The 13,721-nt window shown below is 35.7% G+C and overlaps 3 protein-coding genes and 1 long non-coding RNA gene across 4 annotated transcripts; all 4 read left to right on the plus strand.

Moving 5' to 3' along the window:
• Positions 1 to 4,676: 4,676 nt before the first annotated feature.
• LOC113503768 (xanthine dehydrogenase/oxidase-like) lies at positions 4,677 to 6,524 on the plus strand. Its single transcript, XM_026885852.1, has 4 exons — positions 4,677 to 4,779; positions 5,180 to 5,337; positions 6,041 to 6,201; positions 6,356 to 6,524. Exons 1-4 carry the CDS (start codon positions 4,725 to 4,727, stop codon positions 6,516 to 6,518), a joined length of 537 nt encoding a protein of 178 aa, XP_026741653.1. The 5' UTR covers positions 4,677 to 4,724; the 3' UTR covers positions 6,519 to 6,524.
• On the plus strand, positions 6,497 to 7,928 carry LOC113503766 (abscisic-aldehyde oxidase-like). The gene is made up of 5 exons (XM_026885850.1): positions 6,497 to 6,740; positions 6,872 to 7,092; positions 7,202 to 7,304; positions 7,489 to 7,615; positions 7,726 to 7,928. Exons 1-4 carry the CDS (start codon positions 6,584 to 6,586, stop codon positions 7,584 to 7,586), a joined length of 579 nt encoding a protein of 192 aa, XP_026741651.1. The 5' UTR covers positions 6,497 to 6,583; the 3' UTR covers positions 7,587 to 7,615; positions 7,726 to 7,928.
• Positions 7,929 to 8,265: 337 nt separating this feature from the next.
• On the plus strand, positions 8,266 to 10,556 carry LOC113503767 (xanthine dehydrogenase/oxidase-like). The gene is made up of 6 exons (XM_026885851.1): positions 8,266 to 8,355; positions 8,604 to 8,732; positions 8,932 to 9,417; positions 9,494 to 9,678; positions 9,865 to 10,060; positions 10,151 to 10,556. Exons 1-3 carry the CDS (start codon positions 8,323 to 8,325, stop codon positions 9,340 to 9,342), a joined length of 573 nt encoding a protein of 190 aa, XP_026741652.1. The 5' UTR covers positions 8,266 to 8,322; the 3' UTR covers positions 9,343 to 9,417; positions 9,494 to 9,678; positions 9,865 to 10,060; positions 10,151 to 10,556.
• Positions 10,557 to 11,369: 813 nt separating this feature from the next.
• LOC113503777 lies at positions 11,370 to 11,834 on the plus strand. Its single transcript, XR_003401507.1, has 2 exons — positions 11,370 to 11,468; positions 11,799 to 11,834. It is a non-coding gene; the product is annotated as an uncharacterized LOC113503777 (long non-coding RNA).
• Positions 11,835 to 13,721: the final 1,887 nt, after the last annotated feature.

A 13,721-nucleotide genomic window follows, 5' to 3' on the forward strand; every position in this document is an offset into this window, starting at 1 on the left:
TTGGTTATTAACTATGCACTCACATTTATTACTTTCCTATCACTTTTTCAGGTGAAATGTAAATCCAAAATTTACGTCCAGAATAATGAACACTGACAAGAATTTGGATAGAACAGGGTTGCTTTTGGTTGGTCGTCTTCCCAAAATGGGGTTTAAAAAAAGAGCATAATATTTTTCTGGTATCTGAGTATAGGACTCAACAACGATGACAGCATTGTCTTTGGTGATGTACATGACTGCATGTGTGCATTTCATTAAATATACCATGGTTTTTAGTAGGCACACGTTCACCATGCTTCGTCACATGATAGGAGCCCCTTTCTCATTTAGAACAAACCACAAAGAATTCATTGAATTGTGGCGTTGTAAAATTTTGGCAGGCATTCTAAAATTATAAATTGTTCTCCAGAAAATGATAAGTTAATTCTAGGAGTTAATTAGAGTAAGACAGGCTATAGAAAATTCAGTAATTTGCGCAAAATATGACCCCTTATGTTTTCATATTTATTAATTTACATTTGTCAATTTTAGTTAACAATGCGTTGTTTTGACACTGCATCTGTAAAGGTAATTAATATTTATTGACTCAGCTTTGCAATTGTCTGTCTCTTCTCAAACATTTGTATATGCCGTCATTACTTTTGTACCTATTTGCCCTAGTGTTGGACGGTCACCTCCCAGAAACTGCCTGCTGTAAATTGGTACATCATGCTGCCTGGAATGATCTTCATGTTGATTATGATCTTGTACTATGCGTTTATATTGTCCTGACGTCTCATCTAGGCCATAACTCTATGGCATCTTTGCGTCGGCTCTCATTGTTTACAACTAGACGATTGTGTAGTTGAGGCCAAACGATTTGAATTGATCAATTTGTCATAATCGACAAAATAGCAGTATCAAAATTTTATTGCAGTCTTTTATATTTTCTATACTAGTTTATGTCTGCGGATTCATTTGTGGTAACTTCAATTTTTTAGCTGTATAATGAATTGTAAATAAAAAAATTAAAAAAAAAATCCTTGGTTAGGGTCTATAAAATCTCGTTATAAATTAAGTAATAAAAATCAGCTTGATAATTTTTATCTTTCATGAAAACCAAAAAAAAACTAAAAAAAATACTAAAGAACTCATTTTTTTTTATTCAACTTAAGATTTCTCTTTTGGTGATCTATAACACTTTTATAATCCGCGAATAATCGATTAATAACGTCCTTCTTAACACGGAGGATCAAAATGAAATAAAACTTCACATCAATATCCGTTGAAATTTATACACTGCCAAAATTAGTGCATGACGTCAAAGAAAACATTGTGAAATTATTTCAGTATGGTTTTGTTTTTCCTTTGGTTTTTAGTTTAAAAAAGAATAGTTCTTAATCTCAGTTTCTATAATCCATAACTTCTGCATGACCAAACTGGATTTTTAAGTCTCCAGGGAGTGTTATACGACACAGCAGACTTTATAGATCTTGTACAAATGAAAATATATTTTCCATAGTGAGATTATTTTCCAAGTCCCAAGAGGGTATTTGTGTTTTTATTCGGATAGAGAGGAACAAGAAAAACCGTTGAACACTTAATTTATTTAACTTAATCAGTGCTTCCCAAATGTTACTCCACCGAAATCAAGATGGCCATGAGAACCATCTGATCGCTAAGATTGCACAGCTGTATGCCAGGGTGAAAGCATATAAACAATCACTGTTACCGTAATCAGTACAATTGACAATGGAGTCATCAAGCTGATCATTTTGGATTCAAAATTAAAGATATAATTCTTAACTTAGACCAAAGGAATCAACAATTAGGTATCAATTTAGTATTAAAGCGAAGTTCCTTACCGCACGTTGCGAAAGGGGGCTAAAATAATCATTCGTAACGACACTTTTTGCTGTAATTGTAAGCCGTGCGGCGTGCGCGTGTATCTGTCTCCCCCTCTCTTATAGAAAGCCAGACAGTTATTTATTATAACAAAAAATTCCATCTGGGTGCCTCTGGGCACATCCCAAGTTTTTTTTTTATGAATTAGAACGAGAAAGTCCAAATTCCTTTACACTACACACTTTTTTATGCATGGTTATACTGTATACTGAACGCTTGGTTTAGTTGCTACTCTTTCTTAAAACATCAATTTCATGTGCGATAATTATGAATTATCATCATCATCTCAGCCTATAGCTGTCCACTGCTGGACATAGGCCTCTCCAGATGTTCTCCAGCGCGACCGGTGTATTACCACATGCATCCAACGAAACCCAGCGGCTTTCACCAGGTTAAAATTAAATAGCTAAGGGCATATCAATGACTACAAAGTCATTCTCAATCTACCTTAAGAAGTAACAAAAAACTAAGTACGAGAAAGTAAGTATGTGAAAATTGCAAACAAGTGAGCCGAGAAACATATTTTGAATAAATTAATTTTTAAACGCCACATGTTTTCTGTGTTGACAATGTGATCAATAAATTGCTTAGTCATTGTTGTTTTAGTTGCAAATAGTGAAATTAACAATTTAAGTATACGAAATGAGGGCGATAGCTTTCTATCATATCTAAAATTAATTAATCAGAGATGTTTGTGAAGGGATTGTATACCTCATGGCTACGCTGTAACTGTACAAGTTGATCGATCACAGGTTTAGCTACGCTTGATACGGTCGGCGATTAGATGGGTGACCATCTACGTCATAACGAGTTTCGGAAGGCACGTTAAGCAGTGGATCCCGATTATTAACAAATAATGAACAGTTATTGCCTGTAGCCAGAAGCCATATGTACATTTGGTTGAACTGGAAGCCGACCCTGACATAGCGAGAGAGATAGTTGGGAAAAGCTAGGATGATGACGCAGGTGATGATGTTTGTCAAATGTCATGGTATACTATTATATTTCCATTCATATAAACACAGACAGATATTTCCAACGTTCCCATTCTCCAACGGGATTAAAACCATACAAGAGCGAAACGACGACGAGAATTTTTAGATATCCAAAGTTAAAAGAAGACGTGCGAAGCTGAGTGCAGCCTCAGAATGATAGAAGGTCAAATGGAAGATCATGAAGCCAAACTAGAAATGTTCCTTGTGTGGTGGTGGATTGTTACCAGTATCAGATTAGTGTTTAGATATTATTAAACTTGATTCTAAATATTGGAACTTATAGGGGTACTAACTAGATAGTAGGACCTATGGCATATTCATGGAGTGGATGTTAGTGTGCTAATCACCACATTCTATTTGTACCTATTTTGATCGTTCTAGCTTTTAATGATTATTTATTTATTTCTGGTAGGTCGAGAGATAAGTCATGCGTTGTGATGACACAACAAGTAAAAATGTGTCGATTTGCATGTTGTATTTTTTATCGAAAAATTGTAAACGTTCAGGACGACTTATCAGAATTTGGCCTCAATTTGATCAGCTGTTGTTGTTGTTGTTTGTCGGTTTTGCAGCGTCCAAAAACGTTCTTGTCCTTGCTATTACCGTTTGCGTTGGATTCCTCGTGCATTCTATCACGCATCCAGCGACTATCATGCTCTAGGAACCCCTAGTAAAAATCTCCAGAACCCTCTGGATTTGTGATACAAATGAGTATTTTCTCAGGCTATTTAAGGTCACGATGACCGCACTGAACATCAAATAAACTAGTATTTTTGCTCTTGAAACTATAACTCCACGCTATGACTAGCATATTTTTGTTTACAAAACAATCGAAGTCGTCATACAATTCTTTGCAACATCATTTCCCAACAAAACGGAAAACTTGTTTGTACAGCTTTTTAATTGACTTGGAACAAAATATTGCTTTTACTTTATGTGGAAGTATTTTGTCACATTTTAATAGCATTCTTTTTATGATATGAAATCTTTGTGAAACTGATGGCAGAAGGCAGTTTTTTAATAATTTTCCTATTTCTATTTTTGTGAAGGATCTAAAATTGCCCATCCATCCTTTTCTCTTTATAAATCGAACTTCTTTTTAAACAATTATATATTTTGAAACATATTTCTAATACGTTTCAATGTATTAGATCAAAATTAGAACTCATTTTGAGTTGCTAATCAGTAAGGCCATTTGCTACTTCATTTTCGGAAAATTCGATGTCTTATCGTTGATATATTTCATCAATGAAAATATTATATTTTGTCTGTTTTAATCCGTACGTGTTAGTAAAAAGTTTAATAAGAAATGAATTAAACATAAAGTGCTAATATTATAGGAGGCATAAATCTGAGTAAATAAGCAACAATACAACGACTGTTTTAGTGAGAGTTAATGTTTGTAGGGTTGGTCATTTCAATATAGATATTTTTTACTATCCTACTATGATAAGGTTAATTTTGAATTAATTTTCAAATAATCTTTTTCTTATGAAAGACAAAGAGAAGTATTTATTAAAGGATTGAAATGGCTGCTACTGTTCACAACAAGGCGATACATTATTTAACAATTTATCATATTATAAATTATAGGAAAAAACGAATTACTAATATTGTACTTATAAATTACAGCTAACATCAAATTTGCTCCTTCCTTTTTCAGTTGTCAAAATTATTTCTGAAAAAAGTAAAGGGAAATTTTTGACAAAAAACTGACTGTTTCTGACAACCCTGACGTAAATACACGAATCATGATTAGGCTTCACCTTTGTTTACATAGTTGAAACTTACTTTTAAGAGACACTTTCGTTTTGTTCAGTCAGTTGTTTCCAAGATCCCGAAGACATGTCTACAGCCATGGATGTCCTCAAGTTTAAAGTTAACGGAAAGGAGCACACAGGTTCTTAATTTAATCTTAGTAATAATAAATTTAGTTAGTTATCAAATTTCTCCAAGGGCAATGACTTATTTGCCTTTCAAAGCTCGGGTTTTAGTTTGAATCTGTGACGTTGCTTAACCTGCCTTTAGAGTTTTGATTTATTAGTAGATTTATTAGAACCTTCGATATTTTATGGCTTTTTTACTGGATTTTCTTCAACTGTAACAAAAGATTTTGAGGAAATGGCGATCTGAACACCAATTTGTGTGAACAAGAAGAGAGTGGATAATTGCAAGAGAATGATTAAGGAGAGGTTTCGGAACCGTTTTTTTACTATTTAAACATTCCCATCTCTTCTTCTCAGTCTTAAATCTTCAGCCGACCTAAATATGCTCACTAAAATTGATAATTTTAATTCTAGTTGGCAGCAATGTGAGCTCCGATGTGATGTTGGTGGACTACCTCCGGAACTACCTCAACCTGCGCGGTACCAAGTACATGTGTCGTGAAGGTGGATGTGGAGCTTGCATAGTGACAGCATCCAAGACTGCTGGAGGACCTTTCGTGTCTGTTAACTCTGTAAGTACAGAGTCCTTATTACATTGAAGAATTTCTGCGAATTTTCTTTAAGCAGTTTTCTTGACTTCTTCGAAATGGTCAGTGATACATGTAGGTTTAGCGCCAATGGGAGTTGTATTAGTTGCCTTATTTGGACACACGTAATCTATACTTAAGTATATAATAAAGCTGAAGAGTTTGTTTGTTTGTTTGAACGCGCCAATCTCAGGAACTACTGGTTCAAATTGATTTTTTTGTCTTGAGTAGACCATTCATCGAGAAAGGTTTAAGGCTATATACCATCACGCTGCGACTAATAGGAGCGAAGAAAAAAATATTAATTATATATTCTAACCACGCGGACGAAGTTGCGGGCAACAGCTAGTATAAGATATAAATAATAATTACTTCCTTAATTTTCAAGTGCTATTAGTGAAATTTATATTGACTTAATAAGTGTTAACTTTTTAAATAACAGCTGTATCAACAATGTAAAATTTGGTGTAAAAAGGATGGCTGGCAAAAAATATGATGAAGAATTTATGATATTTTCTTGAAACTTATTGTCTGTTAATGGTTTAGTTCAATTTTTTAAACATTTTTCGATACAAACCCAGTCACAGTCTATCTATATACCTGATACCCCGACTTAAACTGAATTACTTAGTAGGTCTCCAAACGATTTCACCTTTTACTTGATCTTCAATTTGATCGTTTTTTTCAGTGCTTAGTCTCCGTTGGATCTTGCCATGGTTGGGAAATCAAGACCATCGAAGGTCTCGGTAACAGAAAAGATGGCTACCATCCCCTACAGAAGAGTCTTGCAGAAAACAATGGTACTCAATGTGGATACTGCAGCTCCGGATGGATCATGGCTATGCATGGGTAGGTTATATGGAAAAAAACGTTTGATTAACATAACATGGGATAGTTGCTAACAAAATTATGGTGCAAGTTAATCAGCGTTAAAAATCTTAATATAACCACGAAAAGAAAAGCATTAAACTATTTTACTAAGTTTGACCTTTTTTCATAACAGTTTCATGGAATCGAAAAAGGAAGCAACTATGATGGAGGTCCAAAACGCATTCGGCAGCAAACCTCTGCGTTGTACTGGATACAGACCAATTCTGGAGGCCTTCAAGAAGTTCGCGAAGGATGCTCCTAAAGAAGACAGGCTCATGAGTCTCTTAAGAACTTGAGCTTGTGCAAGACCTCAAAGGGAGGCTGCTGCAAATCAGGCTGTGATGATGAAGAGGACTGGTGCATGGTTCGCGAAGATGACTTGGGTGAAACTGAGACTAAGAAAATTGTACTGAAAGATGGCAAAATCTGGTACAGACCTAGACTGCTTAAGGATGTCTACCAAATTCTTGGAGAAAACCTGGAATCATACATGCTGGTCGGTGGTAATACTGCCAAAGGTAAGTTCTGATAAGCGTCTCATATTAACGCTCCTATATTAGCATGTATTGATTGAATTATCAAGAATTTTAAGCGTCTAAGAAGCAAATTAAGTTGAAAAATGTTGATTTGATTATTATTATTATTACAGGAGCATTTTTGATTGCTGAATACCCTAACGCTTTGATTGACATCACTGCTGTCCAAGAATTGAGGACCAACGAATTGGACCAGAACCTTGTTGTTGGTGCTGGACTCACCCTGACAGAGTTCATGGATATCCTCAAGGAAGGCTCCAAAGTAGAAAACTTCAGCTATTTCGAGAAACTGTACAACCACATCGAATTGGTGGCCCACATTCCCATTAGGAACGTAAGTATTAAATAAATGATCAAGTTTTGTGTAATGTGCACTTACTTTTTCTATGATCCACTCTTAAGCGACTTACTATTATTTACGAGTTTTATGCTTGTGTTTTCAGGTCGGTACTATTGGAGGAAACTTGATGATCAAGCACACATACACTGTGTTCCAGTCTGACATTTTCCTGCTGTTAGATACCGTTGGAGCCCAATTGACAATCAGTAGTATCTTTGATACATTTACTTTCAATCGGTTATATGCTGAAGTTTCGTAATTTAGTGAAACTGGTTTCTCCAAACGTTCCTAGAAATCTATTTAGTGCAATTGTTTGTTTTAGAATAAAAAATGCAAGTTTAACAGATCATTTTCTGTGTCAATTATTATTAACCATTTTTACATTTACAGGTGACTACAAAGGTAAACAAGAAGTAGTAACCATGCAACACTTCTTGACAATTGATATGAAAGGAAAAGTGATCATCAATATCATGCTTCCTCCCTGAACAACACCTACAAACTTTACACTTACAAGGTAATACAATCCCTTCATAGAATTTGGGCTTGTACCCAAACTGAACAGCATAATATTGTAGCTTATCAAGCAAATTGTTGGCATTTTAATTTTTTGGTTTTAATTTGCAGCTCATGCCTAGAGCTCAAAGTGCTCACGCGATCGTGAACTGTGGATTCCTCTACAAACTGAACTGCAAAAATATAGTTTGAAGACGCCAGGATTACGTACGGAGCTCTTTCCACGAAGTTCACCAGGGCTCCAGCTACCGAGAAATATCTAGTTGGAAAGCCTTTGTTCACTAACGATACCCCTGCAAGGAGCTCTCAGGGTTTTAGATGGTGAGATGATCGTTGAGGAGCATCGCCCTGAACCTTCCCCGAAGTCAGGAGGTACATCGCAAAGGCCCTCTTCTTCAAGGTGAGCATGTCTATCTCTAGCCATAAATTTTAAATTTTTCAACAAATATGGCGATTTGTCATACCTATTTGTAAAAAGCAACATAGTTTTACATTTCTGTAATCAGTATAAAAACAATACATTAATCATTAAAGTAATATTTGACTGTAAAGAGGTAAGTCATATATTTTTTTCAGGGATTGTTATTCACTTTTGCCCATCTGAACAAGTGCAAGAACGCCTTAAGTCTGGTATTACTAAACTGACGGGAAACTAGACCCGTGTCGACCGGCAAGCAAACGTACGTCACAGACCCATCGCTGTACCCAATGAACCAGCCAATGCCAAGATTAGAAGCTCAAGTGAGTATTTACCAAAACCTAAAAATATTGATACTTATTGAGACGGAGGAGAATGGTGTGAACAAAGTTCGGCCTATGCCCAATAGTGGGTTATTCAAGGCTGCTGCTGATCGATAACGATGGTGATGAACTTATAGATCGTTTGTCACAAGTTTAAAGATCTGGTCATTCTGGTAAAATCTTTATAAAGACGAAATGTGAAATGAATCCTTACCTAAATAAATTTCTTATAATATATTTTATTTCAGATTCAATGTGCTGGAGAGGCTCAATATACTGATGATATCGCAACCATGGCCAATGAAGTGTTTGGTGCTTTTGTACTCAGTACAGTAGCCTTAGGTACTATCATCAAGATGGATGCCACCGATGCATTGGTAAGTTAAGTTATACCATTTATTTATTTACAACATCATTATGATCTCGATTAAGAATAAAACTGATAATGGTTAAAGATACGAATAATAAAACAAAAAAATTAAGGATCAAACTAAAAGGTGACAGGACTACATTATATAAATCACATTATCACAGACGTATGTTAGATAATAAAATACATTATATATTTTTTTCTAGAAACTCGCAGGAGTAGTAGCTTTCTACACCGCCAAGGATATTCCTGGCCTTAACTCTTTCACCCCCAATGATGGTGCATTCACCACTCAAAACGAGGAAGTTCTTAGCGAAGGCACAATTAAATATTACGGTCAGCCGATCGGTATTATTGTCGCCGAAGATCAACACGTAGCGAACAGGGCTGCCGCTCTTGTCAAAGTTAAATACAGCAATCTGGGCAAACCTATCACAGACATCATTAAAGCAAGGACGGATTCCACCAGGAACACTCTGTTTACTTCCATTGATGCCACGGCAACTGGATCAGATATTCACAAGACTCTAACTGGAACAAACTACATGCATGGACAGTACCATTGCTCAATGGAGACTATGGTATGCGTTTGCCAAGCCAACAGAGGAAGGTCTTGAAGTACATTTGGCATCTCAATGGCTGGATGGACCTCATGTGATGATTTCCAGGGCTTTGAACATTGAAAAGAATAAGTAAGTAATCAAATAATCAATAAAAGTCTCCTGACAAAAAGAAAAACAGATTTTGACGAAAATTCTTTTTTTTTAGGATTGACTTGCACATCCGCCGTGTTGGAGGCAGTTACGGTTTGAAAATTACCCGTAGCATCCAAGCTGCCGTTGCTTGCAGTCTTGTCGTACAAAAGCTAAACCGTCCTTGCCGTTTCATCCAGCCACTGGTTACCAACATGACAGGCTTTTGGCAAGAGAATGCCAAACGTTGTTGATTATGAGGTAAATTTCAGACTTAATGCTACCATGCAATTTAGGTAGAATACCAGTTCCTAAAATATTGTCATCTTACTACTATTTTTATTATTCTACGCTGATATAAAATTGAATAAAGAGAAAATTGAGTACGTAACATATCCCCTACTGCATGGTTTTTGATAAATTAAACTTCTTAATCACTGTTTTTAGGCCGCAGTAAACAGTTCTGGAGTACTGCAATACGTGAATACTACAATCTATACTGACAATGGTCACATGATCAACGAGCCTTGCATTGTTTACGGTACTGACACGTACCACAACTGCTATGATGCGTCTAAATATAATTACAAGGCCTACAACACCGTCACTGATACACCTAAAAATACTTTCTGTAGATCACCTGGTAAGTCATTTAAAATTAAACATAGCTTGATTTTTATCTTCACGTAATTAAATTTACGCATATCCTAAAACGTTTGTTTTTTTTTGTCAGGTACATTGGAAGCCATCGCATCTGCTGAACTTATAATGGAGCGCATTTCTTACGAATTATCGTTAGATCCGGTAGCAGTTCGTGTAGCCAATTTGGAAGTGGCTAGTAAGGAAGAAATGAACGGAATTTTGGAAAATCTCAAGACTAGCGCTGAATACGTTAGCCGAAGAGCCGCGGTTGATTCTTTCAACGCTCAAAACAGATGGAAGAAGCGAGGTTTGAGGTGGGCTTTCTGTAGATGGCCGCCAGCAGGTGGTGCCAACCTCGACATCAACCTGTCGGTCTACCACGCTGATGGCTCCATCATTATCAACCCACGGTGGTGTTGAAATGGGTCAAGGAATTAATACAAAGGTAGCCCAAGTAGCTGCTTATCTCCTGAAAGTACCTTTAGAAAAAATCCAAATCAAAGGAAACAATACTATTATTAACCCTAACAACGCTGTAACCGGTGGAAGTATTACAACTGATGCAGTTATTATTGGTCTGAAGAGATGTGTTGAGCAATTGCAGGCGAGATTAGACCCTATTAGAGCTACACTAAACAACCCGACATGGGAACAAGTGATAACCGCAGCGTATACTGCTCAAGTCGATCTTCAGGCTCACGGCTATGTCAGCAATCTTGATGCCCAATTATATGAAATCTACGGTATGGCTCTGTGTGAAGCTGAAGTTGATGTATTGACTGGAGAATTCCAAATACGCAGAGTCGATATTCTGCAAGACGTAGGTTTGAGTATCAGTCCTGAACTTGATATCGGACAAGTAAGTTTCAAGATTAATTATATTTTTGAGTTACATTTCCTTTAACACATGTAAGTTTTACCAACAACATAATTCTAAATGTTTAGATTGAAGGAGCCTTTGTCATGGGTCTTGGGTACTGGACTTCCGAGAATCTAGCCTACGACGAGGAAACTGGAGCAATAATTACTGACAGAATCTGGCAATACTTCCTACCTGAAGCATGTGACACACCCCAAGACTTCAGAGTCACTTTCAAGCAGGGATCCAAGGGCAATGACATCATCCTTGGATCTAAAGGTACGAACACATTTTTATTAAAAACATACATAGGTGTTCTGATTGATTACCAAAGAATTGTTAAAACCTAAAAGAAAATAATTTGAAAGTGCAGTTATCATATTTTACATAGAAGTACAATAGTTTGATTTTTACATGCTGTTTTTAAATTTAACAGGAGTGGGAGAGCCTGCGACATGTTTGTCGGTGGTGATTCCGTTTGCAATCAGAGAAGCTATCGCCCACGCCAGACAAGAGTCCGGTATCCCCACCACTGAGTGGTTCGATATTGGTAAGTTTATTATAAATCAGATTCATATTCAAACAATATTATTTATTAGATGCATGTAAATCATCATTTGAATTTAACGAAACTTATCTTGCGCCTTCAGACAAGTGACATTTGTCTTATCAATTACGCTAATATCAAATGTGATAATGACAATGTCTAAAACACGTAACTTGTCGAAGAAGGTTGTACGCAAACATTCAAATAATTCGAACGGCTATGTTTGTACAGCTGGCAATATCAGTGAAAGTGACGATAATAAGAACCATTTTTTTTTAATATCATCTTGTTTGGTCGGCAGTTTTTAACATTTAATCTTGTATTCTTTTACAGCTGGTCCTTGCTCCATCGAGAACATTTGCTTGGCCATCAAGAACAACACTGAAGATTTCAGATTCAATTAAGTGCTGAGATTCAATGGCTATACTTTACCTCATCACACGTTTTTGTGACTTTAAATGACAACTGGCTGGCTTTCCAATGGTACTGTGTTTTACTATGATAACTTGCTTCGCGATCTTTTCTTGTTTCACCAAAATCATTTGACACTTGTTTTCGTCTTATAGGTTTTTGTTACATTGGTGTTTTTGAATCGATCGATGGATTTATCGCTATATTGATATTATAACGATCTTGTTTTTCGATATCAATATTAAGGTATTATTCAAGATTTTCTTTTTCTAAAATCATTGATTTCATTCACATCAATATTAGGGGCATCACTTAGTTTTTTTTAATAAAAACCGATTTGATTCCCAAAAGTATTTGTATCGCGTCGTAATTATTGCCTATTTTTACTTGTAGATAGATTGACCAAAAAGAGAAAAAAGATCTTTTTATTTTGTTTATTGTTATTTAATTTAATTGTGAAAGTGCCTTTAATTTATGGATATCAAGGGTTTGATTTGCATATTTTTTTATTTTATCTATAAGTGGTGTTTTCTTACTTTTGTTTTTGATGTTACCTTGTTTTTGATTATTTTAACTTTTTGTCAATAATACTATTTCAAAAATAGACAAAAAAATCATTATTTTCTTGTTCACTTTATTATGTTGGTTGTTAATAAATAATTGGCATCTTTTAAAAAGGCTTTTCCTTTTATCAATCATATTTTCTAAACCCGATGCACCCAGAAGTATTTCCTCAATTAATTAATACGAAATATCTGCTACATAATACTCGATCACTAAAATAAATCCGAAAGCAAACTATCCTGTCATCACAGTTCAATTCAAATAACTGCAAACCAACAACCACCTCAAACATTTCTAACACAGAATTATAAAAGGTCCCCTTTACTACCAACACTCCAGTATTTACTGAACTTAATAAGAATACACGATACATTACCGGCCACATACCGAATACTCATTGAATGAGGCCCTCAGGGGACGTGTGCTAAGCGCTGCGAGCATCTGTCGAGAGGCCGCAGGAATGCTCGCCAGATGAGCTTAGACCTCAGTAGAAAGGATTTCGTGAGCTCTATCAGTAATACCTTTAGATATGGACTTATATTTCTTATTTTATTGGATCTGTGTACGATTGTGGTGTGTTTGGTTAAGCGCTTCTAAATTTGATTTGGATTGCAGTCAGTGTTGTAAATATTTCCTGTTTTTTACGATGATTGTCTAGTGAAAATAATTTATTTAGAACTGATTCACAGTTACTGCAGGTATTTCATTAATGCTCGGGTACTTTTACTCAAAGCGTGACGGAATACCTACAATTATCTAAAGTCTAATAATATTGGTTACATAATATGTATACTTTCAAAAATGCTTAAGACTATCATGCAAAAAGGTTACTTTTACTTCTCACCTACCTGATGACAGACCCCACCTTCAAATTATTTGAAATTCATTGTCTCGTGCATGCCAATTATAAATTCTTCATCAAAAATGTTACTATCTAATGAACATGCTGTTTTTATTTTCTAAACGTCCATTACCTATTTAAATAGTGACTCGTTATTGAACATCCTATGATAATCCTAGTTCCGTTCCTCCCACGTTCGCAACATCCGAACGTATTTCCATCACATTACCAGTGGACCATGCAATTTGCACGTCGAAGCCTTTGGGAGCTATGCGGCTTCAGCTTTCAGATCTGATCCTAAGGAAATAGATATGCGAACATTTCCTTTCCATTTTCCCTACTCTATTTTGAATATTAATGGTAATTTTTAAGACTTGTTTCTAAATTTCGAGTTTCTGCTCGAAGTATTTTTATACTGTATGCTGTATGTACATTTTTAA

This window comes from Trichoplusia ni, chromosome 20 (assembly GCF_003590095.1).
Source record: "Trichoplusia ni isolate ovarian cell line Hi5 chromosome 20, tn1, whole genome shotgun sequence".
NCBI classification, from domain to species: Eukaryota; Metazoa; Arthropoda; class Insecta; order Lepidoptera; family Noctuidae; genus Trichoplusia; species Trichoplusia ni.

Excerpts from the sequence above, each read along its gene's own strand:
- LOC113503768 (XM_026885852.1), top strand. The coding sequence starts at position 4,725 with ATGTCTACAGCCATGGATGTCCTCAAGTTTAAAGTTAACGGAAAGGAG. Across the intron at positions 5,338-6,040 it reads CTTTCGTGTCTGTTAACTCT|TGCTTAGTCTCCGTTGGATC; the intron begins GTAAGTACAGAG and ends CGTTTTTTTCAG. Across the intron at positions 6,202-6,355 it reads TGGATCATGGCTATGCATGG|TTTCATGGAATCGAAAAAGG; the intron begins GTAGGTTATATG and ends TTTTCATAACAG.
- LOC113503766 (XM_026885850.1), top strand. The coding sequence starts at position 6,584 with ATGGTTCGCGAAGATGACTTGGGTGAAACTGAGACTAAGAAAATTGTA. Across the intron at positions 6,741-6,871 it reads CGGTGGTAATACTGCCAAAG|GAGCATTTTTGATTGCTGAA; the intron begins GTAAGTTCTGAT and ends TTATTATTACAG. Across the intron at positions 7,093-7,201 it reads CCCACATTCCCATTAGGAAC|GTCGGTACTATTGGAGGAAA; the intron begins GTAAGTATTAAA and ends TTGTGTTTTCAG.
- LOC113503767 (XM_026885851.1), top strand. The coding sequence starts at position 8,323 with ATGAACCAGCCAATGCCAAGATTAGAAGCTCAA. Across the intron at positions 8,356-8,603 it reads TGCCAAGATTAGAAGCTCAA|ATTCAATGTGCTGGAGAGGC; the intron begins GTGAGTATTTAC and ends ATTTTATTTCAG. Across the intron at positions 8,733-8,931 it reads TGGATGCCACCGATGCATTG|AAACTCGCAGGAGTAGTAGC; the intron begins GTAAGTTAAGTT and ends ATTTTTTTCTAG.